General features: G+C 34.4%; 1 protein-coding gene across 3 annotated transcripts in view; it reads right to left on the bottom strand.

Moving 5' to 3' along the window:
- METTL4 (methyltransferase 4, N6-adenosine) overlaps window positions 1-27,412 on the bottom strand; it is a 46,367-nt gene that overhangs the window by 15,512 nt on the left and 3,443 nt on the right. For all 3 annotated transcript variants that reach the window (XM_045850039.1, XM_045850038.1, XM_045850037.1), the window contains exons 3-5: window positions 27,327-27,389; window positions 6,642-7,008; window positions 5,769-5,838 (exon numbers count right to left, since the gene is read on the bottom strand). In XM_045850039.1, coding sequence (XP_045705995.1) covers window positions 5,769-5,838; window positions 6,642-7,008; window positions 27,327-27,389 — 500 coding nt within the window. The remainder of the gene's footprint in view (window positions 1-5,768; window positions 5,839-6,641; window positions 7,009-27,326; window positions 27,390-27,412) is intronic.

The following is a 27,412-nucleotide window of genomic DNA, read 5'->3' as shown; positions in this document are numbered from 1 at the left end:
AAACTTTGGGATAACTTTAAGAGGTTCAACACATGGCTCATAGGGGTGCCAGAAGGAGAAGAGAAAAAGCAAGAAATTGGAAAACTATTTGAAAAAATAATGAAAGAAAAATTCCCTAAATTGGTGAAGGAAAAAGACATGCAAGTCCAGGAAACACAGAGTCTCAAACAAGATGGATACAAAGAGGTCCACTGCAAGACACATCATAATTAAAATGCCAGCGGTTAAAGATAAAGAGAGAATCTTAAAAGCAGCAAGAGAAAAGCAGGGAATTATCTACAAAGCAGTTTCTGTAAGACTGTCAGGTGATTTCTCAAAAGAAACTCTTCAGGCCAGAAAGGACTGGCAAGAAATATTCAAAGGCATGAAAAGTAGGGACCTACAGCCAAGATTTCTCTACCCAGCAAAGTTATCATTTAGAATTGAAGGGCAGAGAAAGAGCTTCCCAGCCAAGAAAAAACTAAAGGAGTTAATCATCACCAAACCATCATTACATAAAATGTTAGAGGGACTTATCTAAGAAAAAGAAGATCATAACTATAAATAATAATACTGCAATAAATACTTATCTATCAATAACTGAATCTAAAAAATAAACTAAGCAAACAAGAAGACAGACAGAATCACAGATACAGAAAGCATTATGATGGCTGCCAGATGGGGGCAGGGGTTGGTGAAATGGGTGAAGAGATGAGGGATTAAGAAGTACAAATCAATAGGTAGTTACAGAATAGCCACAGGATGTAAAGTACAGAATAGTAAATGGAGTAGCCAAAGAACCTACAAGCATGAACACTGGTATGGGGATTACCCGAGGGAGTGGGGGTTGCTCGGTGGAGGGCAGCAAAGGGGGAAAAATTGGGATAACTGTAATAGCATAATCAATAAAATATAATAAAAAAAAGAAAATATGCAACATCAGCTATGTTATATTCTTCCCAAAAGCTTCAATCTGATTGTAATAATGAATAATAAAAAATTCCAAACTGTGGGATATCTACAAACAGGGGGTACACACACTTAAAAAAAAGTCAGTGTATCAGTCTTACAATTTGTGACAGCATGAATGGACCTATATAGAGGGCATTATGCTCAGTGAAACAAGTCAGTCAAAGAAAGACAATCACCTTATAATTTCGCTTATATGTGGAATCTAAAGAACAATATAAATGAACAAACAAACTAAAAGACTCATAGATACAGAGAACAGACTAATGGTTGCCAGAGTGGAGGGAGTTTGGGAGACTGGATGAAACAGGTGAAGGCACTGAGAATTACAGATGGGCGGTTTCAAAACAGTTATGGTGATATAAAGTACAGCATTGGGAATATAGTCAGTAACACTGTAAAACTATGTATGGTGCCAGTCGAGTACTGAAAGGAACAGGGGGAAGGTTTTGTAGGATATGTGATTGTCTAGCTACTATGCTATATATGTGAGAATTTATTTCTGCTATTATATGTCATTGTTCCACCTGTTTATCCTGACATTAGAATGCAATCTTAGTTGTTGTAGTTTTTTTAATTGGTCTTCAAATTGGTAGTGTAAGTCTTTCAACTTTGACATATGCCTTCAAAATTTCATTGGCTACAAAAATAAACTCAAAATAAACTCAAAATGGGTTCATGACTTAAATGTAAGGCTTGAAATCATGAAAGTTCTAGAATAAAACATAGGAAGTAAATGATTTGGCACCCGTCTGAGTAATATCTTTTTTAATACACCCCCTTGAGTCTACTGCCATACCACCCTGAATATGCCCAATCTTGTCTGAATACATCCCCTTGAGCAAGAGAAACAAAAGAAAAAAGATACACAAATGGGACTTTATCAAACTTAAAAGCTTCTGCACAGTGAAAGAAACCTTCAACAAAACAAAAACAAACCTACTGAAAGACACATTATATTCACAAATGATATATATGATCTGGGATGATATCTAAAATGTATGAGAAACTCATATGATTCAATAATACAAAATAAACAATCTGGGCAAAGGACATGAAAAAACATTTCTCCAAGAAAGACATACAGATAGCCAACAGACATATGAAAAGATGCTTGACATTACTAATTATCAAAGAAATGCAAATTAAAGCCACAATGAGATAACACCTCACACCTGTCAGGGTGGCTTTCATCAAAAAGTCAACAAATAAGTGTTGGTGAGGATGTGAAGAAAAGGGAACCCTTTGGGTAAGACTGTAAACTGGTATAGCACCTATGGAAAACAATATAGAGATTCTCTAAGAAAACTAAAAACAGATATACCACACAACCCAGAAACTCCACTTTGGGATATTTATCCAAAGAAAATGAAAACACTAATTTGAACAGATACATGCACCCCTATGTTCATTGCAGCTTCATTTACAGTAGCCAAGACATGGAAGCAATACAGATGTCCATCAAAAGATAGAGTGGATAAAGATGTGATACACACATAGTGGAATATTACATGGCAATAAAAAAAGAATCTTGCCATTTGTAATATGAGTGGATCTAGAGAGTATTTTGCTAAATGAAACAGGTCAGGATGAGAAAGACAAATACCATATTCTTTCCTTTATATGTGGAATCTAAAAAAAAAAAAAAAAAACAAACAAGACAAAAAGACTCATAGAAACGGAGACCAAAGAAAGAGATGGTTACCTGAAGGGAGGAGATGGGAGAATAAGTGAAAAGGAAAAGGGAATACAGTCAATAATATTGTGAAAAGTTTGCATGGCGATTGGTGATCACTAGAATTATCAGCGTGACCACACTGTAAGGCAAAAAATGTCAAATCACTATGTTGTACACCTGAAACTAAGATAACCAATATAAGATTATATACCAAGTATACTTAAAGTTTTTTAATTGGCTATTTTTGGCCCTTTGCATTGCCATTTAAATTATAGAATCACTTTAGTCTATTTTCACCAGAAATAAAATCTCTTCTGAGGTTATGTTTGAGATTCTACAAAACCTAGACAATTCAGGGAAAGACTTTTTTTTTATATATTCAGTCTTCCAGTTTATATATGTAGCATATTCTTTTATTAAGATTCTCCTGGCTTAGGGAATATATTCACTAATATTGTAGTAGCTCAGTATGATGCCAAATGGATACCAGACTTATTGGGGTGATCATGACATAAGGTATATCAATGTCTAATCACTATGTTCCACAGCTGAAAGTATTATAATATTGTATGTCAAATATAATTGAAAATAAATTTTTAAAAATTCATTAATTTTTCTCAAAAAATATTTTATAATTTTCAAAGTGTAGGTCACATATTTTTGGTCAGATTGTGCCTTAGTAATACATTTGTCAAAGCTATAATAAACAGATCACAATTTTTTTAAAACAAGAGTCAATGTCCTAAAGATAAAAAATGACTGGAAGACTATTGTACATTAAAAAAAATTTTAATTAAAAAAAAAATTTTTTTTAAAGATCAAGTGCAATGAGCATTCCTTGATTAGCTCTTGGACACAAACAGCAAAAAAGTAGATAGCCATAAGGAAAACTTGGAGAATAATTAGAGAAATCTATCTATATAATAAATATTAACTTTCTTGGGACAATAACAGTATTGAAGTTATGTTGGAGAACATCCTTGTTTTTCATGAGATGAATGCTAAAAAATTTGTGTTGAAATTATAGTATCTGCAACATCAGATAAAAAAAGCAGAAATGTGGACAGAGACATAATACACACAAATGTGGTAAAATATTAATAACTGGTAAATCTAGGGGGAAAGTAATTTGATATTCACGTACTATTCTTTCAACTTTTCTAAAAGCTTGGAATGTTTTTAAATCAAAAGCTAATGGAAAGAAACAATACAGTAAATTGTCACAATAAAGAGATCACAAATATACATCTGCAAAATAAATGGGAAAGAAAACCCAAACTTTCAAAATGTGCTCTGTAAAACTATCATAAAATGCTTTATTTTTAAAACTACTTATTTATCTAGTTATTTAGTTATTTAGTTATTTCAGAGAGAGGAGAAGGGAGGGAGAAAGAGAGGGAGAGAAACACTGATGTGAGAGAGAAACACTGATCAGTTGCCTCTCACACATCCCTACCTGGGACATACCTGCAACCCATGCTTATGCCATGGCCGAGAATCAAAGAGTGACCTTTCATTTTGCAGGACAGCACCCAGACAATTGAGCCACACCAGTGCAGGCAATCATAAAATGTTTTAAATGAAGGAGTCTATTACTCAGAGTTATAAAAAATTTTTCCCCCAAAATACTTTAACAAGATCAAATACTTGTTCACTTTTTAAAAACTTCTACTGAGTGCCCTGCCCAGGGCGCTCAGTTGGCTGGAACATCATCCCATACACCAAAAGGTTGTGGGTTCAATTCCAGGTCAGAGCACATACCTGGGTTGGGGATTCAATCACCAGTTGGGGTGTGTAAGGGAAGCAACCAATTGCTGTTTCTCTCTCACATTGAAGTTTCTCTCTCTCCTTTCCTCTATCTCTAAAATCAATGAACAGGCCCTGGCTGGTTTGGCTCAGTAGATTTAGCACTGGCCTGAAAACCAAATGTCACCAGTTCAATTCCCAGTCAGGGCACATTCCTGTGTTGCAAGCCAGGTAACCCAGCTGAGGGTGCGCAAGAGGCAACTGATTGATGTCTCTCTCCCTCTCTTTCTCACTCCCTTTCCCTCTCTCTAAAAATAAATAAAATCTTTAAAAAGAATAAAATCAATCAACAGCCCTGGCTTGTATGGCTCCATTGGAAAATCGTCTGGTAAACCAAAAGGTCACAGTTTCATTTCCAGTCAAGGCGCATGCCTAGGTTGCATGTTCTGGCTGGTCGAGGCGGGTAGGAGAGGCAACAGATCAATGTTTCTCTCTCACATTGATATTTCTCTCCCTCCCTTCCCCTCTCTAAAATCAATAAACATGTCTTTGGGTAAGGATAAAAAACATAAAATAACATAAATGAAATGAAATCAATGAACATATCCTCAGGTGAGGATAAAAAAAAAAAAACTTCTACAGAGTATTCAAAAATAAGATGTAAAAAAAATCAATTTTCATTAAAATAAAAAGAAGCAAATGAAATTTAAGCTATATACTTTTTAAAATAATTCTTGAAGAAAACTGGAACACATTACCAAAGAATATTACAGAACTAGACTCTGATTCTTTTGCATTTAACACTTAACTGTAATATGAGAAGCAAGGGAGAAAAAACAACCTTTTCAACAAATGATGCCCATTCCACCCATCCGTACCTGCACTACACAAGGACAGTCCTAACAGGTATAATACAGATTACCTCCAGCAGTCAGGGCAATGGTCAGATTATTAAAGAAATCCATTAAAGTAATTTGGTACATAGTAATCCTAAACTTTAGAAGGTGATGTCAAAGAAGGCAAAAATGTTGCTCTGTGCTGTTACAGAGCAACATTCCTTGCTCAGTAACCTCAGTCATTCCTTACACCTATACACAGGGGTGGGCAAAGGTAGGTTTACAGTTATAATACAAGTAAATAACACAATAATTAATAAATAATAATACAAAAATAAACTCTCAACTATACTCACAACTATAAACCTACTTCTGGCAATCTCTATATAGCTAATTCAAGAGAATTACCTAGGTAAGAAAATTAAAATTTTAACATGAAAGTGTTTTAGTAGTTTGAGACAAACTCTGTCATAAACTAATGCTTTTAGCATATGTAAATAAAACGTACAAAAACAATAGCTTTAGGAAATATATCTAATAAAAAACTTATTTATACCTACCTATTGCTTCTCTTAACGGATTTGTTCTGCCATGGTGGATCTATCACAATGACATCATATGTTTTCCCACCTAAGAACAAAAACACACTTTCAGAAACTACCTTCTATATGTAATCACTTTAAAAACTAAACATGTTCTCCCAAACTGGAATGCATTTACTACATAAAAAAATATAATGCAATGCAACAAAGAATCTGTGGCATTTATTCAAACAGAATAACTTATCTAAACATATTAAGAGATTCCCTCTTTAATTTAGTACTGCTGGGATTTAACATGATTTCACCTACCACTATTTTTACAAAGACTACTAAAAATAACTACAATTCACTTAGGTAGACACTAATGATTTTTTTTAATTTATTGATTTTACGGGGATTAGGAAAAGAAACAGAGAGAGAAAAACAGTGAGATTTGTTGCTCCACTTAGTTACACATTCATTGGCTGCTTCTTGTGTGTGCCATGACTGGGGATCAAACCCACAACCTTAGCATATCAAGATGATGCTCTAACCAACTGAACTACCCAGCCAGGGCCTGGATACTAATTATTTCAAATGCCCTCTAAGTCTTCACAGTAATGTTAATATGGTCCTTTCAAACCTCAGGGGTTTTTGCTTTATTTTTTAAACTTTTTATATGAAATAAACTTCAGTCTTATAACTTCTCTTTCTCCCTTCCTCTCTCTCACTAAATATTAATAAACATATCTCAAGTGAGGATTAAAAAAAACTAATGTCTACATTTCAAAATTGAATTTAAAAGAAAAATTACACTGAGAAAATTCAGTGTTTACCCTATTCAGACAAAGTCTTGATTTCTGAGGCCAGAGAAAAATTCTTTTTCTAATAATAAACATAATAATTACTCACAATTCAAAAGTGGGTGCATACAAGAAATGTCAGACAAAAGAAAACAGCTTTTTGGTGGCACAAGATACTTCTGTCCCATTAAAGTAATGATTTTTGTAAAACTGGAGTTGTTTTCAACAAGCCGTAAAAATAAATCCTGTTCTGTAACAAACATATCATTTTCCATCAATTGTAATGTCAGAAGTTCCATTTCATTCAGAGAAGGCAAATGCTTTGCCATTTCACATAATTCTGACAAATTGCAGGTATCCAGTGGTAAAGCAATGGGCTCACTACACTTTGGTTTTTCAGATAGCGGATGTAGAAAGCCATTTTTTAAACTTTCTTGGATTATCTGTCGAGATCCATCCAATATCAGCCCTCTGATCTGTAAGAGAATATTTTTTAAGTACATTACAAGGTCACTGACATTAAAGCAATTTTCTAAATAATGAAATTCCTATTATGCTTTGAATATGTGAACTTTATGGATTGAAATCAACATTCTAAGTGCTTACAGGAAGATACTATTATACTACAATGAAAGATAAAAATGTGCGAGTATACCTTTCAAATCCAGTTTTCTAATTGGGGAATAATACAAACCTCATAAATTCACCAAAAATTAAATAATGAAACACTCTATCCAAGATGGCAGCAGAGTACGTGGAAGCTATATTTACCTCCTCCCAGGACAAAACTGGAATTACAATTAAATTACAAAACAATCATCCTGAATAGCTAAGTGAAAACTAGCTGAAGAGAAGTCTTATAATCAAGGATTTATAGAAGAAGCCATAAAAGGCACAGACCTACATCCAAGATTACTCTACCAACAAAGCTATCATTTAGAATGGAAGTGATTCCTAGAAAAGGTCAAGTTAAAGTTCATCATCACCAAGCCCTTATTATATGAAATGTTAAAGGGACTTATCTAAGAAAAAGAAGATCAAAACTATGAACAGTAAAATGACAACAAACTCACAACTATCAACAAACCTAAAAAACAAAACATTTTTTGAACCTAATAACAAAAACAAAAATAAACTAAGCAAACAACTAGAACAGGAACAGAATCACAGAAATGGAGATCACAGGGAGGGTTGGGAGTTGGGGAAGGGGCAATGGGGGAAAAGGTATAGGAAATAAGCATAAACGGCAGGTACAAAACACACAGGGGTAGATTAAGAATAGTATGGGTAATGGAGAAGCCAACTTATATGTATGACCCATGGACATGAACTGAGTAAGGAAAGTGCTGGTGGGAGGAGGGGTGCAGGGTAGAGGGGAATAAAGGGGAGAAAAAATGGGTCAACTGTAATAGCATAATTAATAAGATACTTAAAAACTTAAAAAAAAAGAAGCCACATCAAGACTGATAGGAAGGGTAAAGAGACATGAAGAGACTCCTACGGGTGGCAGCTGTGGCTCCAGAGGGATAGCTCAGTCGCAGGGGATTCCCCCTGAGAGGCATGGAATCTAAACCCCAAACCAGGCACTCCAGCCCAGAGAACCAGAGCTGGGAAGAGGCACCCATACAAAAATCTGCCTGTAAAAAGCAGGGGAATTTCTTTCTGCCAGAGACGGGCAGGAGTCTGCTAGAGACAAAGGCATCCCCTCAACAGGCCACACACACAAATTTCATTCGAAGCCACTCAGCCTGAGCTTCAACAGAAACAGGGCAGAGCAAACTAAAGTCTGGGGTTTGTGGCTCTGGGGAGGAAGCTAAAAGGACAGCTGGCAGGATCCCGGAGCTGAGTCATTCATCCATTCAGGAAACACCATCTTTCTTGGTAGGAGCACTCCCCTCTGTGAGGCATCAGCACAGGGGAAAGTAATAACTCCACACTCTGGACTCCCTCTCAACCCATTCAGTGAAGCTTATGCCCTGCTGAGGAGTATACCCAGAGGTTCTTAAAGTGACTGAGCCTAACAGGTAGCTGGCAAGTAGAAACAGATGGCAGTGAATCTCGTTAGGGAACCTTGGGAATACTGTTGACCTGCCACCAAACCTAGTGCTGGAACGGCCAACTTTCATGTGCAGCTTTGTCCTTCACAAGCACACACTTGCCCAGTAGAGGCAGACACAAACTGTGGAACACTTGTAGCTCCAAACAGATTGCCAAGAGCCAGTCACAAACAGGGTCCAACATTGGGGTGCACCAGAGTCCCTCCCATGAGACCCAGAAAAAACCCCCAGTGGCCTGCTTTAGATAATAGCAGAACAGGATCCAATAAGCTTCACAAGCAGCATATCCAAAGGGAGATCTCAGCAAGCACCAAACCATGCTAAGAGGAACTCTGCTTCACATCACCAGCACCTGCACAGCAGCTCACATACCATGGTCAAGGTTCAGCATCCTACTCAGCAGGGTGAATCCAGGCACAAACAGACCAATAGCAATCAAGACTCAATTACTACAGGGGAGCCCACCAAACCCACACAAAAAACATTCCTGGAGCACCCAATTCAGATGATCAAAGAGACTGCTCCAAGGCCACCCTACAAGGACTAGGAGTCATAGCAGACCTATCTAATAAATAGAAACAAACACAAAAAGGCAGTCAATCGGGAGACAAAGAAACAGGTCTCAAATAAAAGTACAGAAAAATCTCCCCCAAAGAGAGCTAAATGAAATGGAGACAAACAATTTCCCAGAGAGAAAGTTCAATGTTATGGCATAAGGCTGCTCAACAACATGAAAAGAACATAGCAACCATAAAAAAGGATCAATCATAAATGAAGAATACTATATTTAATGAAGAATACACTGGAAGGAATAAAACATAGGATGAATGAAGCAGAGGATCAAATCACTGATTTGGAAGACAAGGTAGGAAAAAAAACACACCCATTCAGAGCAGCAAAAAGAAAAAATAAATAAGTATAGTAAGTGACCTTTGGAACACATGACACATAACAACACCCACATAATAGTGCTACCAGAAAGAGAAAAGAGAGCAAGAGATTAAAAGCTATTTAAAGAAATAATGAATGAAAATATCCATAACCCAGTAAAGAAAAAACCACAATCCAGAAAGCACAGTGTCCCAAACAAGATGGACCCAAAGAGGCTCATACCAATTCACATCATTTTTAAAATGCCAAAGGTCAAAAACAAAGAGAGAATCTTAAAAGCTGCATGAGCCCTGGCTGGTGTGGTTCAGTGGACTGAATGCTGGCCTGTGAACCACAGGGTCACTGGGTCAATTCCCAATCAGGGCACATGCCTGCATTGCAGGTCAGGTCCTCAGCAGGAGGTGCACAAGAGGCAACCACACATTGATGTTTCTCTCCTTCTCCTTCCCTTCCTCTCCTCTAAAAATAAATAAGTAAAATCTTAAAAAAAACAACTAAGAAACAAAGACTTGGGGGCTAAAGAACATGTTACTAAACAATACATGGGTTAACAATGAGATCAAAGAAATCAAAAGATACCTTAAAACAAATGAAAATCAGAACACAAAAACCTAAAACCTGTGAGACACAGTGAAATCAGTCTTAACAGGGAAATTCATAGTATTACAGGCTTATCTCAAAAAAAAAAAACAAAAACAAATCTAAAACACATAATCTAACATTATACTTAAGGGTAATTGACAAAAGCCAACAAAGCCCAAAGTGAGTAGAAGGAAGGAAATAATACAGATTAGAACATAAACAAACAAAATAGAGTCTAAAAAAATACAAAAGATCAATAAAATCAAAAGCTGGTTCTCCGAAAACATAAACAAGATTGACAAGTCTTTAACCAGACTAAGAAAAAGAAAAGGAGAAGATTCAAATAAATAAAATCAGAAATAAAAGAGTAACAACTGGCACCAAAGAAATACAAAGGATTGTAAGAAAATATTAAGAACAACTATATGCCAACAAATTAGATAATCGGGACATAATGGATAAAGTCCTAAAAACATACAATTTTCCAAAACGGAATCAAGAAGAATCAGATAATCTGAATAGAATGATTACAACTACTAAGATTAAAGCAGTAATCAAGAAACTCCCAACAAACAGAAGTCCTGGACCGTAAAATTTACCAGACATTCAAAGAAGAATTAACACCTATCCTTCTCAAACTATTCCAAAAAATTCAAAAAGAGGGAAGGTTCCCAGGCTCATTTTACAAGGCCAGCATTATCTTAATTCCAAAACCAAATAAAGATACTACAAAGAAATAAAAATTTATAGGTCTGTGTCCCTGATAAACATAGATGCTAATATCCTCAACAAAATATTGGCAAACCAAATCCAGTAACAGGCTGAAAAGATCATACACCATGATCACATGGAATTTTTTCTGAGGATGCAAGGTTGGTACAATATCCCCATATCAATAAACATGATAGATACATCACATAAAATGAAGGATAAAAACTACATGATTATATCAATGGACACAGAAAGAGCATCTAATAAAATCTAGCACCCATTCATGGTTAAAAAAAATTCTCAGGAACATGGTAATAGAGGAAATATAAACCTCAACATAAGGAAGGCCATGTATAACATACCCACAGACAATATCATACTCAATGGGTAAAAACTATAAGCATTTCCTTTACAATCAGGAACATGAGAGTAATGTCCACTTTTACCACTCTTATTCAATAAGGTACTGGAAGTCCTAGCCACAGTAATCAGATAAGAAAAAATAAAAGGCATCCAAATTAGAAAACACTAAGTAAAACTGTCATTAATTGCAGATGACATTATACTTTATATTGAGAACCCTAAAGATTCCACCAAAAAACTTATAAAACTACTAAAGTAGTAGTATACAAAGTAAATATCCAGAAATCAGTTACATTATTACACCAGTAGTGAACTATCAGAAGAGGAAACAAGAAAACAACCCATTCTCAACTGCTTGCAAACCCAACAATAAACTTAACCAAGGATGTAAAAGACCTATACTCAGAAAATAAGAAGACACTAAAGAAACTGAAGAAGATATACTGTGCTCATGGATAGGAAAAATTAACATCATTAAAATATACACCCTACCCAAAGCAATCTATAAAGTCAGTGCAATTACTATCAAGATACCAATAGTTCAGAAAAGTAGAACAAATATTCCAAAAATTTATATGGACTTACAAAAGACTGCAGCAATACTTGATACCAAACTATACTACAAACGATAGTAATCAAAGCAGCATACTACAGGTATAAAAACAGACACATAGATTAATGAAATAGTGAGCCCAGAAATAAACTCACACCTTTATAATCAGTTATTATTTGACACAGGAGGCAAAAACATACAATGGCGTAAAGACAGTCTATTCAATTGGATGAATACAAGCAAAAAATGAAACACTTCCACTATCTTATACTATACACAAGAATAAATCCAAAACTAAGAGAGACCCAAGATGGTAGAAGAGTAAGGGGAAGCTATACTACCTTCTCCCAACATCAGTCTGGATTTATAACATTGTAAAGAAATCATCCAGAATAAACAACTGAACACTGGAGAGAAGCCTATAACCAAGGACAGATAGAAGAAACCACTTCACCACAATGGGACTGGTAGGGAGTGCAGAGGAGGTGAGACAGGGCTGGCTGGGCTCCCACAGGGAGCCTGGGCTTTACCAGGCAGCAAGTGAAGTTCCAGAGGGATATTTCAACAGCTGGGCGGTTCCCCTGAGAAGTATGGGATCTAAACCCCAAGTTGGGCTCCCCAGCCTACAGCACTAGAGCTAGAAAGAAACCCAGAAAACTGTGAAAAGCAGCAGGGTTTGTGTCTGCCAGGGAAAGATGGGTAGAGATGCAGAAAGCCTCTTACACAGCCAATGTACAAAATTTCGTTCGCAGCCACTTACTCTGGCCTCTGACAGAGGGAGAGCAGAGTGGACTAGAGATGCTTGAGGAAAGTCTGGGGCCAGAGGCTCTGGGGAGAGAACTGAGAGGAGAGCCACAATGATCCCTGTGCTGAGTCATTCCTGACACTGCAGAAGCTGTCTTTCTCAGGCAGAGCACTCCTTTAAAAGTGGCATCAGCCTGCGGGGAAGCAACAGCCACCCATAGGAATTACTCTGCCCCACCCTGTGGAGCTAAAGCAGGGCTGCTGGTTACAGCTTAAATAGTTTAACAACTAAGGGGGAAAATACAAAGAGTCAGACAAAATGGGAAGACAAAGAAACAGACCCCAAATGAAAGAACTCTCAAATGAGAGAATTCTCCAAAGAAGAAGATGAACTGGAAACAAGCAATTTATCAGACAGAAAATTTAGAGTAATGATTATAAGCATACTCAACAGCATGAAAAAAAGACATAGAAACTATAAAAAAGTACCAGTCAGAAATAAAAGAATATAGTATCTGAAATAAATAATACACTGGAAGGAATAAACAGGAGGTTAAATGAAACAGAGGATCAAATCAGCGTTCTGGAAGACAAGGTAGGAAAAAACACTCAGGCAGAACAGCGAAAGGAAAAAATATTTTTAAAAAGTGAGGAAAGCTTAAAATACATTTTAGGCAACATGAAGCATAACAATATCTGCATCATCGGAATACCAGCAGAAGGGAGCAAGCAAGGGATCAATAACTTATTTGAAGAAATAATGACTGAAAACTTTCCTAATGTGGTGAAGGAAAAAGACACACAAGTCCAACAAGCTCAGAGAGTCCCAAACAAGTTGGACCCAAAGAGGCCTATGCCCAGACACATCATAGTTAAAATGACAAGACTTAAAGATGAGGAGAGAATCCTAAAAGCTACAAGAGCAAAGCAGGTAGTACCTACAAAGGAGCACCAATTAGACTGGCTTCTGATTACTCAACAGAAACATAGCAGTCCATAGGCAGTGGCATGAAATATTCAAGGTAATGAAAAGCAAGTACCTATAATCATGGCTACTTTACCCAGCAAGGCTATCATTTAAAATTGAAGAAGAAATAAGAAGCTTCCCACATAAGAAAAAGGTAAATGAGTTTGTTAACACCAAACTAGTACTGCAATAAATGTTAAAGGGCTTCTTTAAAAAGAAGAAAAAAAGAAAGAGAGAAAAGAACAGAATGAAACAGTCTTATAACAATAAAATGGCATTACATATGTATTTTTCAATAATCATCTTCAGTGTAAATGGCTTAAATGCTCTGAACAAAAGACATAGGGTAGCTGAATGGATAAGAAAACAAGACTCATATTTGCTGCCTCCAAGAGACCTATCTCAGATAAAAAGATATACACATACTAAGAGTAAAGGGATGGAAAAATATTTTTCATGCAAATGGAAAAGAAAAAAAAGCTGAGGTAACAGTGCTTATATCCAATAAAATAGACTTTAAAACCAAAGCTATAGTAAGAGACAAAGAAGGATACTATATAATGATAAAGAGAATAATCCAACAAGAGGATAAAACCCTACTAAATGTATACCTGTCCAACACAGGAACACCTAAAAATGCAGAGCATATCTTCATGGACATAAAGGAAGAGAGTGACAGGAATACAGGGATAGTCAGGGATTTTAATACCCCACTGACTTCAATGGATAGATCTTCCAGAAAGAAAATCAATAAGGAGACAGTGTCCTTAAATGACACACTAGATCAAATGGATTTAATTGATATCTTCCGAGCTTTTCACCCCAAAGCAGCACAATATACATATTTTCCAAGTACACATGAAACATTTTCTAGGACAGACCACATCTTAGGACACAAAGCATGTCTCAATAAATTTAAGAAGGCTGGAATGATATCAAGCATATGGTCAGCATTCTCTGACCATATAATACTATGAAACTAGAAATCAATCACAAGAACACTGAAAAACATGCACACATGGAAGCTAAATAGTGTGTTCTTAAACAATGAATGGGTCAACAAGATCAAAGAAGAAATCAAAAGATGCTTTGAGGATACAACAATCCAAAATCTGTGGGACACTGGGAAAGCAATCCTGAGCGAAATTCATAGCACTACAGGCCTATCCCCCCACCCAAAAAAACAAGAAAAAGCTCAAAAAAACAATCTAACTTTCTACTTAAAGGAATTTGAAGAAGAACAACAAAGCCCAAAGTAGAAGGAAGGACATAATAAAGATCTGAGCAGAAATAAATGAAATGGAGTCTTAAAAAGGACACAAAAATCCAAGAGTTAGTTCTTTGAAAAGATAAACAAAATTGATTAAATATATAAGTGTTAGGCCCGAAACCATAAAAATCCTAGAAGAAAATATAGACAGTAAAATTTCAAACATGTCATGTAGCAATATTTTTTCTGACATTCTCTTTGGGCAAGAAAAACAGAAGAAAAAAATAAACAAATGGGACTACGTCAAACTACAGAGTTTTTGCACAACAAAGGTAACAATCAAAATGAAAAGACAACCCTTTCAATGGGAGAGTATATTCATCAATGAACTCACAAAACTCAACATCAAAAATACAAAGAATCCAATTAAAATATGAGCAATGAACACTTCTCCAAAGATAACATACAGATGACTAATCAGTATATGAAAAGATGCTCAGTGTCACCAGTCATCAGAGAAATGCACATTAAAATTATAATGGCATATCACCTCACACCTGTCAGAATGGCTAGCATCAGTAAATCAACAAACAACAAGTGTTGGCGAGGATATAGAAAAACAGGAACCCTCATGCACTTCTGGAGGGAGTGCAGATTGGTACAGCCTCAGTGGAAAGCACTATGGAGTTACCTCAAAAATGGAATTGCCTTATGACCCAGCAATGCCACTTCTAGGTGTTTCTTTGAAGAAACCCAAAACAGTAGTTTGAAAAGATATATGTACCCCAGTGATCATTGCAGTATTATTTACAATAGCCAAGATTTAGATGCAGCCCAAGTGTCCATCAGTAGATGAGTGGATAAAAATGCTGTGGTACATTTACACAATGCAATACAACTTCTCCATAAAAACAAAGGAAATCTTGCCCTTTGTGACAGCATGGATGAATCTGGAGAGCATTATGCTAAGTGAAATAAGCCAGTCAGGGAAAGACAAATACCATCTGATTTCACTCATATGTGAAATCAAATGAACAAAATGAACTAACAAGAAAATAGTGGAAAGTCATAGAGAACAGGCGGACACCTGAGTGTGGTAGCTGGGACTGGGTGGGCATTATGGAGGGATTGAACAAAAATTTTAAAGAGACAAAACTCATGGACATGGAAAACAGTGTGGTGACTATCAGGGTGTGGGATGGAGGGAGGTAGAAGAGAGTCTAAGTGGGATAAATGGTGGTGGGCGCAACCTTGACGTGGGGTGGTAAACAAACAATACAGTGTACAGATGATTTGTTATAGAATTGTGCACCTGAAACCTGTATAATTCTGTTAACCAGTGTGTCACACCAATAAATTCAATATAAATAAACAAGCAAATAAATAAAGGTAATTTGTTGTATAAATCAATCTCTCTTCTTGCTCCTTGCCTACTGTCTAGTGTAGAGAGAGTAGAACTGTGAAGACACTCAAAATCTTATTCATTTTTCATATATTCAGAGAGTAAAAAAGTATAAAAAAGAAAATGAAGGAAAACAATTACTAGTAGATCCTGTAGGACAAAATTATCATGTCATCTTTCAATGAATGTTGAACACTCAAACTCATTTCTAAGCATATTATATATTGATATTTAATTTTCCTTGAATTACCTCTGTTGTTCATAAAGATTGTTCTGTATGTGTTTTAATGTAGTAGTGGGTAAGATATGATATTCTCTTCATTATAACATACAAAAACTAAAAATGTTTGATTTATGGTATTTTTGAAGTGATAAGAATGTTGGTGAGAAAAAATAATTAAAATTACATATAGCTGAAACATACTTTGGGATGTAATGGATGAATATAGAAGTTAAAATTTATTTGTTGCTAAGTTTTATAGTAATATTGAAAATTTCTTTTTGCATTTTACTTTAGCTCTGGTCTTCTGATTTTTCTAAAATAATCTTGTTCCATTTTCTTTTGTAGAAATCATTTGAAAGAGTTCATAATAATATAAAATATTGGAATTTTTAAAAATAAACTTATTTACTAACTTTATTCATAAACAGACAGATAACAAAACATTATATATGAAAATATATCTTTAAAATAAGTTATAAAATGAATTGATAATTCTTCTAGAAGAAAGTGTCATCTCTAATCTACAAAAAGAATTAAGTTTAAATCATAAGGTTTAATCTTACATTTTCTAGTGACTTAATTTTAAAATAAACCTACCTTTGATTTTGTAAAATATAGCTTAAATTATTAAGAAAAGTAACTATAAAATTAACATATAAACAAATTTTGCAATAATACAACTACAATAATTATAAAAATAAAAGCCAATATCTGCTTCTGGACAAGATGGAGTTCATTTCATCTGAAGCTACTTCAAAAAATTACTTTTCACCCATTCAGAGTCCAACAGTCTCTTTGAGTCTTGAAGAGAGAGAGCTGGGAGCCTGAGAAGGCCAAGCAGGTAGAGTATGCAGAATAGGGTACCAAAGAAGAGAGAACTGCACAGAGAGAGATTTTGAAAGCTGCAAAGGGCCAAGTCTCCATCTGAGTAATGATCAGCATATACATGTGATGAAACTACCCAATGTCAGAAAAGGTCCAGAAACAATCAAAGAGAACAATTCCCAGAGCTCACACAGAGCTGGGAACAGTTAGTGTTCCCAAAGGCCAAAATGAAAAAAATCTCATAATTCACAGATATTGCCTCAGTAATGGTTTAAAAAAAAAAAAAAAACCTCTAAAGTTTGCACCAATCCTAACTAAAAAAACTTAAAGGAAGTCTCAAAAAAATCAACCAGTTTCAAAGTAATTTTGTCCAAGAACAAAGCTCAACACTATTTATAGAAATATGAAAATACCCAGTATCCAACAATCTAAAATTGAAACATCTCACAAAAAATAAAAAATTATCAGGAATATAAAAAAAAAAAAACCCAGGAAAATACAACACATTATAAGAGGATAAGTCTGTCAATGGAAACACACAGGATTGACACCGATGATATAAAGTAGGAAAAGTTGAGACAGTTTACTTGCAGCCCATTTAAAAAAAAGATTAGAAAAAAAGGAGAAAAGGATATTAAGGCACTTATAGCCATATTTGAATGCTCAAACTATAAAGAAAAAATGGGCATGTAAGAGACACAGAAACTATTTTAAAAAGATCAAATTGAGTGTCTAGAGAAAAAAACTACAAAGCAGAAATGAAAAATACACTAGACTGAATTAACAGCAGATTGCACACTGAAGAAGAGTTTGATGCACTTAAAACACAACACAATAAAAGTGTCCAAAATAAGGGAAAAGAAAAAATATTTGAGGAAATAATAGCCAAAAATTTCTAAATTTGCTGAAGACTAGGAAGGCACAGATCTAAGAAACTCAACAAAGGGAAGAGGAAGAGGAGAAGGAGGCAGCAGCTACTCTAAGGAATATTATAACCGAACTGCTGGAAATCAATGATAAGAGAAAATATTAAAAGCAGCCAGGGACTTCAACCTACAGGCAACACAGAGTAACAGTGGCAGCACCTTTCAAGACACTAAGGCAACAAAGGACAGTGAAAGAAATCATAGGTAAACCCTATGACTGCCCCCACCAATTGCCTGGAGAGTTTCCAGGCCACGGGAATTAGGAATCTGGGTAGAGCCTAAAAGAAATCCAGAGGTGTGGAAACTAAGCAGAGAATCTGGAGTAGTTAAGACAATAAGAGTTCACAGGACAGAATACCATAAATGAAAAAAATTGCACAGAGAGAAAACTCCATAGATCTGCCATAGTCACACTAGAGAAATTACCCTAAGTACTACTGATCAGCAAAAAAGTGCAAGAGAATTATTTGAGGCCAGGAAAAGGACCACCAGAAAGGATGGAGAAGAAACAGTGCCTGGAGCTCCCAAAAGACCAAGAATAATGCCTGTTTCCACCATGCAGACTGGAAAAACTCATGATTCATTGGGCAACTGGAAGACAATTCACCGTGGGCCTCCCAATGTGACCAGAGGCAATTCTGTTCCACAATAAATTTTCAAGGACATTTATATGGCACAGAAGATGGAGATTATGTCTCCATCCAAGACAGAGGGCAGACATATTTGCTGTCCAGATTAATAAAGGCTCCCTCTGGGGCAAAGGTTGAACAAATCTGTTTGCAACCCATTTAAAAGACTGGGGTTCCCTAAGCTTGGGTTGTTAAGCTAGGAATCAAATCTACTACACTCACAGTATCCAACGAGGATGCTAGCATCATCACCACGGGACTTGGAGTACAAGGAAAATCTATGAACATAATACACGTGCTTCCTGATATGCAGGGAGAAAAAAATCATTATTGTAATAAAATCTTACATCTAAACTTGCTAATTTGTTAGCTTCCAAATAGGATAAAAGCTCAGAGCTGTGAGAATTCTTGACAGAGTATTGAGTAGATCACAGATCTTTGATCAGTAAAAGAGAACATTAGACTTAGACTAAACACAATTCTAAATTCACCTAAAAAAATCTACACACCAATTGATAAACAAATTAAACCAAAAATCTCTAAAGACGTAAAAGTTCTGAACAATACTATCAACCAACTTGATCAGACATTCACAGAACACTTTTTCTAACAACTATATAATACATATTAAAAAGACTAAACAAAATGATATGAAAACAATACATGGTATACTCACAAAGATAATTCATGTGCTGGACCATAAAACAAAACTCAATAAACTTAAAAGGACTGAAATCATCAGAGTATAATCTTCTTATATCCAAATAAATTTAAGTCAGAATCAATTAACAAGAAGATATCGAGATAAACCTCAAATATCAAGGAATGAAATAGCACACTTCTAAATAATTTATGTAGGTCAAAATGAAATCACAAGGAAAATCAGAAAATATTTGGAAGTAAATGAAAGTGAAAATATAAAATATGTATCAAAATATGTGGAATGAAACTAAAGCAGTGATTCAAGGGAACCTACAACTTTAAGTGCTTATATTAGAAAAGAAAAAAAGATCTAAATTCAGTGATCTAAGGTTCCACTTTAAGAAGTTAGAGAAAGTAGAACAAAGTAAAACAAAAGGAAAAGAATAAAAAAGAACAGATAATAACAAAACAGAAAACAGTAAAAAAAATTAACTGCATTAAAGGCTGCTTCTTCAAATATACTTGATATCAAATCATGTGTCTGATAAGAAATTTATACCTAAAGATATATTTGAAAACTCCTAAAACTCAAACAAAAAACAAACCCAATTCTAAAATGAGCAAAGGACATAAACATACACTTCTCCAAAGATAAACAAATGGTCAAGAACCCAATAAAAGATGCTCAATATCACAAATCAGTTAAACGCAAATGAAAACCACAATGAGATAGCACTCACACCCGTTAGGGTGGCTATTAAAAATGGCTGTTTAAGAAAATAAGTGTTGACAAGGATGTGGAGAAATTGGAACCCTTGTGCTTTGCTGGTGGGAATGTGAAATGGTACATGTGAAATAAAAGAATATATATTGGCCTCTTCTCCAGGTTCCTGGCACAGAACTTCTAGTGATAAGAACACTAGGAGCATCTTTTATTCTAATATTTGTCTTTGACCCTGTCCCTGACACAGAGCTCCTACAAGTGTGGACTTGTAAATTCCTGAGTGACTAGTGTACTAGGAACATCTTTTGTTCTAATACAGTGATCCTAAGTGGGATCATGTATGATTCCTGGATGAGAACTGATCACCAGAAAGAAGAAGCCATGATTTAAAGCTTGAAATTTTCAGCACCCCACCCCAGCTTGTCCAGAGTGGAAAGGGCTGGAAATGGAGTTTATAATTGATCATGCCTACATGAGGAAACATCCTTAAAATTCCAATAGTTCAGGGAGCTTCCAACTTGGTGAGCATACCCATAAAGGAAGGATGACACACTACAATTCCACAAGGTCAGAAGCTCTTGCACCAGTACACTCCAGACCTTGCCCTATGTCTTCTCATTGGACTGTACATCTGTATCCTTTACCATATCCTTTAATAAACTGGTAAACATAAGTGTTTCCCTGAGTTATGAGTTCTGTGACCTGCTCTAGTGAACTAATCAAAGCTTAGGAGGGCAGTCATGGGAACCTATGATCTATAGCAGATTGATCAGAAGCACAGATGACAACCTGGGCTTATGACTGTCACCTTTAGGGCTCATGGGACTGACTCCTTAATTTATGAAATCTGATGCTATCTATGGATGCACAGTGTCAGAACTGAGTTGAATTCTTGAACACCTAGCTGGTGCCAAAGAGAATTATTTAGTGTAGAAAAAAAACCTTCACACATTTGGTGACCAGAAGTGTTAGAAGTGAAGTGTTCCATTTGAGTAGTAAAGAAGACTAGTAGGAAAAAGTAGTAGGAAAAAGTAGGAAAACTAGTAGGAAAAAGCTGAGTTTTTTCCTTTCTAGTACAACCATCATGGAAGACAATATGGTAGTTCCTAAAATATTAAAAATAGATTATACAATTCAGTAATCCCACTTCTGGGTATAATCCCAAAATAACTAAAATCAGGAACTCAAACTGGTATTTATATACTAATATTTATTTCAGTATAATTCATAACTGAAATGTGGAAACAGCCCAAAAGCCCATGAACAAATGAATAAGCGAATATGTGGCAATTAGGGGGAAGAGGAGCTGGTTGTTATTGCTTAATGAGTAAAATTCCAGCTTGGGATGATAAAATAGTTCTAGAGATGAATAATGGTGATTACTGCATAACAATGTGAATGTACTTACTGCCACTAAATTGTATACCTAAAAATGGTTCAAGTGGTAAATTTTATGTTATATACACTTTGCCACAAACTGCCAAAAACCAAAAAAAGCTGGTTCTTTGAAAAAAATCAACAAAATAACTAGCCCCTAGCTATTAGAAAATAATCATTACTACTGGAAACAAAAGGGGGTGTCATGTTCACCAAAGATTCTACACACGTTAAAAGCATCATAAGAGAATACCATGACTAACTTCACACTGACAATTTAATGATGTAGATGAAAGGACAAATTTCTTGGAAAATGCAACTTGCCAAAATTAACATAAGCAGTAAACAGAAAACCTAAAAAAACCCCGTTGTCTATAGAACCAAATTTTGTTACTAAACACCTTCCCCAAAGTGAAACTCCAGGCCTAGATAACTTCACTGATTAACTATATCAAATATTTAATGGGAAAAAAACAATGAATCTACACAAATTTCAACAAAGAATGTATACGGATATCAAATAGCAAATGAAGATTCTCACATTATTAGTCATTGGGAAAATGCAAATTAAAACCTTCAATAAGATACCACTACACACCTACTAGTATTCTTCAAGTTCAAACCTGATTTTATCAATACTAGCAAGGATATGAAACAAATGGAATTCTCATACATTGCTGGTGGGAAATATAAAAACAGTACAACTACTTTGATAAACAATCTGGCATTTCTTATAGTGCTAAGCAAAAAGTTACCATCAATCCAGCAATACCAATCCAACATGGAATTTTAAAACTATTACAAACAACACTTAAGCAAATCTCTAGAAAACCATGACATTTCAATGAAATTTCATATCATTAAAATTAAAATATATCAGAATCTATGGGATGCTACAGTGCCCAGAGAAAAGTTCTTAACACTGAATATTTCTATGAACAAAGAAAGAAAACAACAGAAATGAATTAAGACTACTCAGATGATGTCAGAGGCATGGTGGTGACAGGGCCCCTCAGCTTCTCGCCTTGAAGTTTCAACAACATGAACAGCTATAACCCACCAAAGGAATCCCTTTTCAGGGTGTCGACCCGAAAAATTTGAAAACATTTATTTACAAAAAGATATATGCACCCCTACATTCACTGTTTTATTCACAATGCCCAAGACAGGAAAACCAAGCTAAAGGTTCTTTGATAGATGGTTGGATAAAGAAAATGTGGTACATGTATATCATGGAACACTACTCGAACACAAGAAGATGAAATATTGCCATTTGTGACAACATGGATGGATCTTGACAGTATCATGCTAAAAATAAGCCCTACAGAAAAAGTTAAGAACCATATGATCATTCATATGTGGGATATAAAACTGAAAGTAACAAATGAGCAAAACGGAAAAAAATCTAAAACTCACAGACACAACAATACGCTGGTTACCAGAGGAAAAGGGGATGGAGGCACAGTACAGGGAAAAGGGAGTCAAACATATGGTGATGGAAAAAACATCTGACTTTGGGTGGTGGGCACACAAGACAATATACAGACAATGTATCATACATAGAATTGTACACTTGAAACCTATATAATCTTATTGGCCAATGTCACCCCAATAAATTTAATTTTAAAAGACAACTCAGAAAGTCAGAAAAAATAAATATAGATTACAGCAAAAATGAGTCAGAAAATTTTAAAAATAAATTATTTTCAAAGATAACTAATAAATTAGGTAAACTATTAACTAATCTATCGTGACAGTAAACATATGACATAAATAATGAAGACAAAATAACCACAGAAACAGGATGCATAAATAAATTTTACAATTGGATCAAATAGAAAATATTTTAAAATAATATAATTTACCAAGATTGACTGTAAAAGAAAATTTTTTAGTCTAAAATTGATTTCCAAAGAGGAAAAAGAAAATATCAAAAAACTATCACCATGAAAAGCAACATACTGAGATGGAAGCAAAGGGGAGCTCTACCAAACTGTTAAAGAATAGATTACTCCAGAGAGGTGAGGAGGGAAAAAAGAAAAATCACAATTCCCAACACTAATATATGTAGTTATCTGTATATAATTATATATATTTAAAAAAATATAGCAGACCAATCTCACTTATGACTGTCCCAAATAAAATATTAGCAAATAAAATCCAGCAGAATATTTAAAAAATATTATACCATTGTCATGTGGAATACACACTACAAATAAATGCAAGGATGGTTATGTATGAGAAAAAATAAAAATAAAATATCAGGAGAAAAATCATCTATTCAATCTCCATAATTGCTTAAAAAACATTTGCTAAAACTCAATTACCATGTTTGATAATAACACTAAATAAATAAGAATAGATGTAAACTTCCTTGCTCTTTCTCACTCAGTCCTAAAACTACCGATAGAATCGTACTTCATGAGGAAATCATCTCCACTAAGTCACTAAAATAACAAGGACAGATATTCTCACAAACATTATTTAATGTAATGTATTTTCTAGCCCATATAATTAGAAAAGAGGAATCAATAAGAGATATAACAATTAGCAAAATATAAATAAAACTATTACCACTTGGAGGAGTTATAGTTATTACCTGGAAAACCCATGTGATTCAGTAAAACAAAAATTAACTGCAACAGTAAATTTGCAAGACCTTTATAAAGAAAATTTTACAGAATGACAACAGAAACCTGAACAATGGAAAGACATATTCATGTTTTGGGACAGGATCATCAACATCTTAAAGATGTCAATATTCCCTTAATCTAATTGACAAATTTAACTTGATGCCATAAAAATTTCAATAGTATTTTTTTCTAACAAGACATTAAAATTAATCCTAAAATTCAAATGGGGATATTTATTTTAAAAGCCAAGAAAATTCTGTTACAGAGAAGCAATGAGAAGATGGGGCATGGGGACAAGTACTACCAAACATTGAAACATGGGTTTACAGGAACAACTATAAAGGACACATGGACAAAAACAAGGTGGGGTAGAAACAGGGGAGGGAGGTGGGGATGGCTGGGGTGGGAGGGAGAGGTGGGGGTAAAAGGCAGAAAACTGTACTTGAACAACAACAAAATTCAAAAGTATTTAATAAAAAAAAGAAACATACTGATATTGTAAAATCTGAAAGGAGAGTGGCAAATACATTAGACAAACAAATTAAATAAGACTTAAGGTCCAAAAATAAATGAAAATACTTATGTAAATTTAGCACATTTAGCATCTCAAATCAGCAGAAAAAAATAAATGATGGTGGGACAAAAGGGTAGTGATCTGGGAAAAAAACATTGGATCCATAGTCCACACATTATACCAGGAAAAAACCTAAATGAATCAAAGCTATAAGTATGAAATAAACCCATAAATGTTCTAAAAGAAAACATGGGGAAATTAATTTAAAACCTTAAGAGAATTACCTTTCCAATTATGGCTCAAAAATCCAGAAGTCATAAAAGATTAAAATAAATAAATTTGTCTAAATAAAATGTAATAATTGTCTGTGTGGCAAAAAAACAAAAAATATCATAATTAAAATTTAAATGACAAACTGGAAAATATATTCCCAATTTGTATCATACACAAAGCGCTAATTTCCCTAACATATGGAAAGCTTCTATATATCAGTAAAAAAGATAGCAACCCAATTTTTAAGTGTGCAAAAGAAACCAACAGTTCACATGAAAAAAATACAAATGAATTTTAAACATATGTAAAAATGCTTAACTACACACATAATAAAATTAAAACCATACTAAAATACTATTTTTACCTATCATATTGGCAAAGATCAAAAATAATAATTATGATGGTAAGGATGGAGGAAACAGCCAAAATTGTCTATTTCTAATGTGCTAATCAGTTGATACAATCTTCTGAAGTCCTAAGGCTGACACAGTTGGTATACAGTTGGTATTTAATGAGTATTTTTATGTAAATTGTATTAATTTAATTTTAGTTAATAAGTAAACAAATGAATAAATGAACTTACATAGGAAGAAAGTGAAAGGCACAGATAGGTTCAGTGAAGAAAATAATAAGGCAAGATCTACTCCAGGCTTTCCATAATATATGTTCCTTAAAGTCACCTGCATATCTAATAGTCCTCCTACCAACCTTCTTAGTCATTAATTCCTGAATGTTACATTACAGCAGATAGAAATTTTAATTTCTATAAAATTTTAATTGATAATAAAATGGCCAAATTGTGTCTTTATTCAAATTGGCTACTGAAACTAAAAGAGCTCTACATTAGATTTGTAAGTATTCTATTCTGACTTGTTAAGAGTTAGATTACATTCTATACCATACAAATGTTTCATAATTTACAGTTATCATTAAATATAAATTATATAATTTATTAATATTAATTGTAATAAGTGTTTAACAATAAAAATACACATGAATTTAAAAATTATATTCTCTAATCCAATTTAACATCTTAAAGTAAAATTATTAATCTTTCTTGCACGATATCAGACCCTGGGTTTTTTTGTAAATTACTCTTATGATATCAGACCCTGAATATTTGCATATTTCTGCAGTTAAATCTTTCAAGTTGCATTTCCAGGCAATAAGTGTATTTTCAAAATTAACAAAACACAGTAGACTTTTGGTAATAAAGAATTTAGCATTTGTATATTTAGCTGTCATCAACACATTTAAAATCCAATGTATTAATGAAAACCATAATGAGCTACCACTCCACACCCATTAGGGTGGCTAGTGTTAAAAAGAAAACAGCAAGTGTTGGTGAAGATGTGCAAAACTTGGAACCTTTGTGCACTGCTGGTGGGAATGTAAGATGGTGCAGCTGCTGTGGAAGCAGTTTGGCAGTTCTTCAAACAGTTAAACATAAAATTACTATATGATCCAGCAATTCTACTTCTGGGTACCCAGAAAGAATTTGTACCCAAAAGAATTGAAAGCAGGGACTCAAATATATATTGTACACCAATATTCATTCACAGTATTATTCACAATGACTAAAAGTAGAAACAACCCAAAAGAACAAATCAATGGATAAATAAATGTGGTATATACACACAATAAAATATTATTCAACCTTAAAAAGGAATGAAATTCTGATACATGCTGTAACACAGATAAGCCTTGTAAACATTATACTAAGTGAAATAAATCATATAGCTCCAAAAAGATAAATAATGTATAGCTGCACTTATATGTAACACCTAAAATAGGCAAATTCATAAAACCAGAGAATAGAATAGAGGTTGTCAAGGGCTAGGGAGAGTGGGGAATGGGAAGTTATTATGTGATGGGTACAGATTCTATTTGGAATAATAAAAAAGTTCTGGAGATGGATAGTGGTGATGATGGCACATAGTGTGAATGTAATTAATGCTAAATTATATACCTCAAAAAGATTAAAGCGATAAATTTTGTTATGTATATTTTACCACAAAAAAAGACAGGAAAAAATCTATTGTTTTTCCATCATATTAACTCAACATGTCCAAAACTTACTATCAGGTCTCTAAGCCAAATTTCAACACCACTTCCCATATCAAAGGTGTTCCTTAGAGAGTTAAGCTTGTGTACCCTCTATTTTCTCTCATTTCTTTAGCTCCTAGATCTCATTTACCTCAAAGTTCCAGAAATACATCCTTCACATTCTCTGTGCTTTCTTCTGCTACTCAACAAGTTGTTTTAGCTGTGGACAACAGGCTTTTATAACTTATAAAATTTCTAAACTTAAACCAATATAGCATAAGTTTACCTACATTAAATATGTAAAATAGGAGTACATGAAGTTTTAATAAAAACTAGTTTAAATTGTTCATTACTATAAAATTAACAATGAACCACTCCAACTATTAAATTCTAACCTTAATCAAATGATTGCTTGATTTTTAAGAATATCCTTATTTATACTATTTATTTATACTACTTCACATTAATCTTATAATGTCAACAATGAACATTTCCATCTTACCTTTTCATGGTATTCCATAGCATCCAATTCACCTTGATTGAAAGTGAGACACCTTTTACGCTTCTAAAGAGTAAATTACAGGGAGA

Source organism: Phyllostomus hastatus, unplaced genomic scaffold (genome assembly GCF_019186645.2).
Source record: "Phyllostomus hastatus isolate PE091 unplaced genomic scaffold, TTU_PhHast_1.1 phas_contig_80, whole genome shotgun sequence".
Lineage (NCBI taxonomy): Eukaryota > Metazoa > Chordata > Mammalia > Chiroptera > Phyllostomidae > Phyllostomus > Phyllostomus hastatus.
Note: the sequence above shows the minus strand (reverse complement) of the source record. Positions and strands in the feature narration are given on the sequence as shown.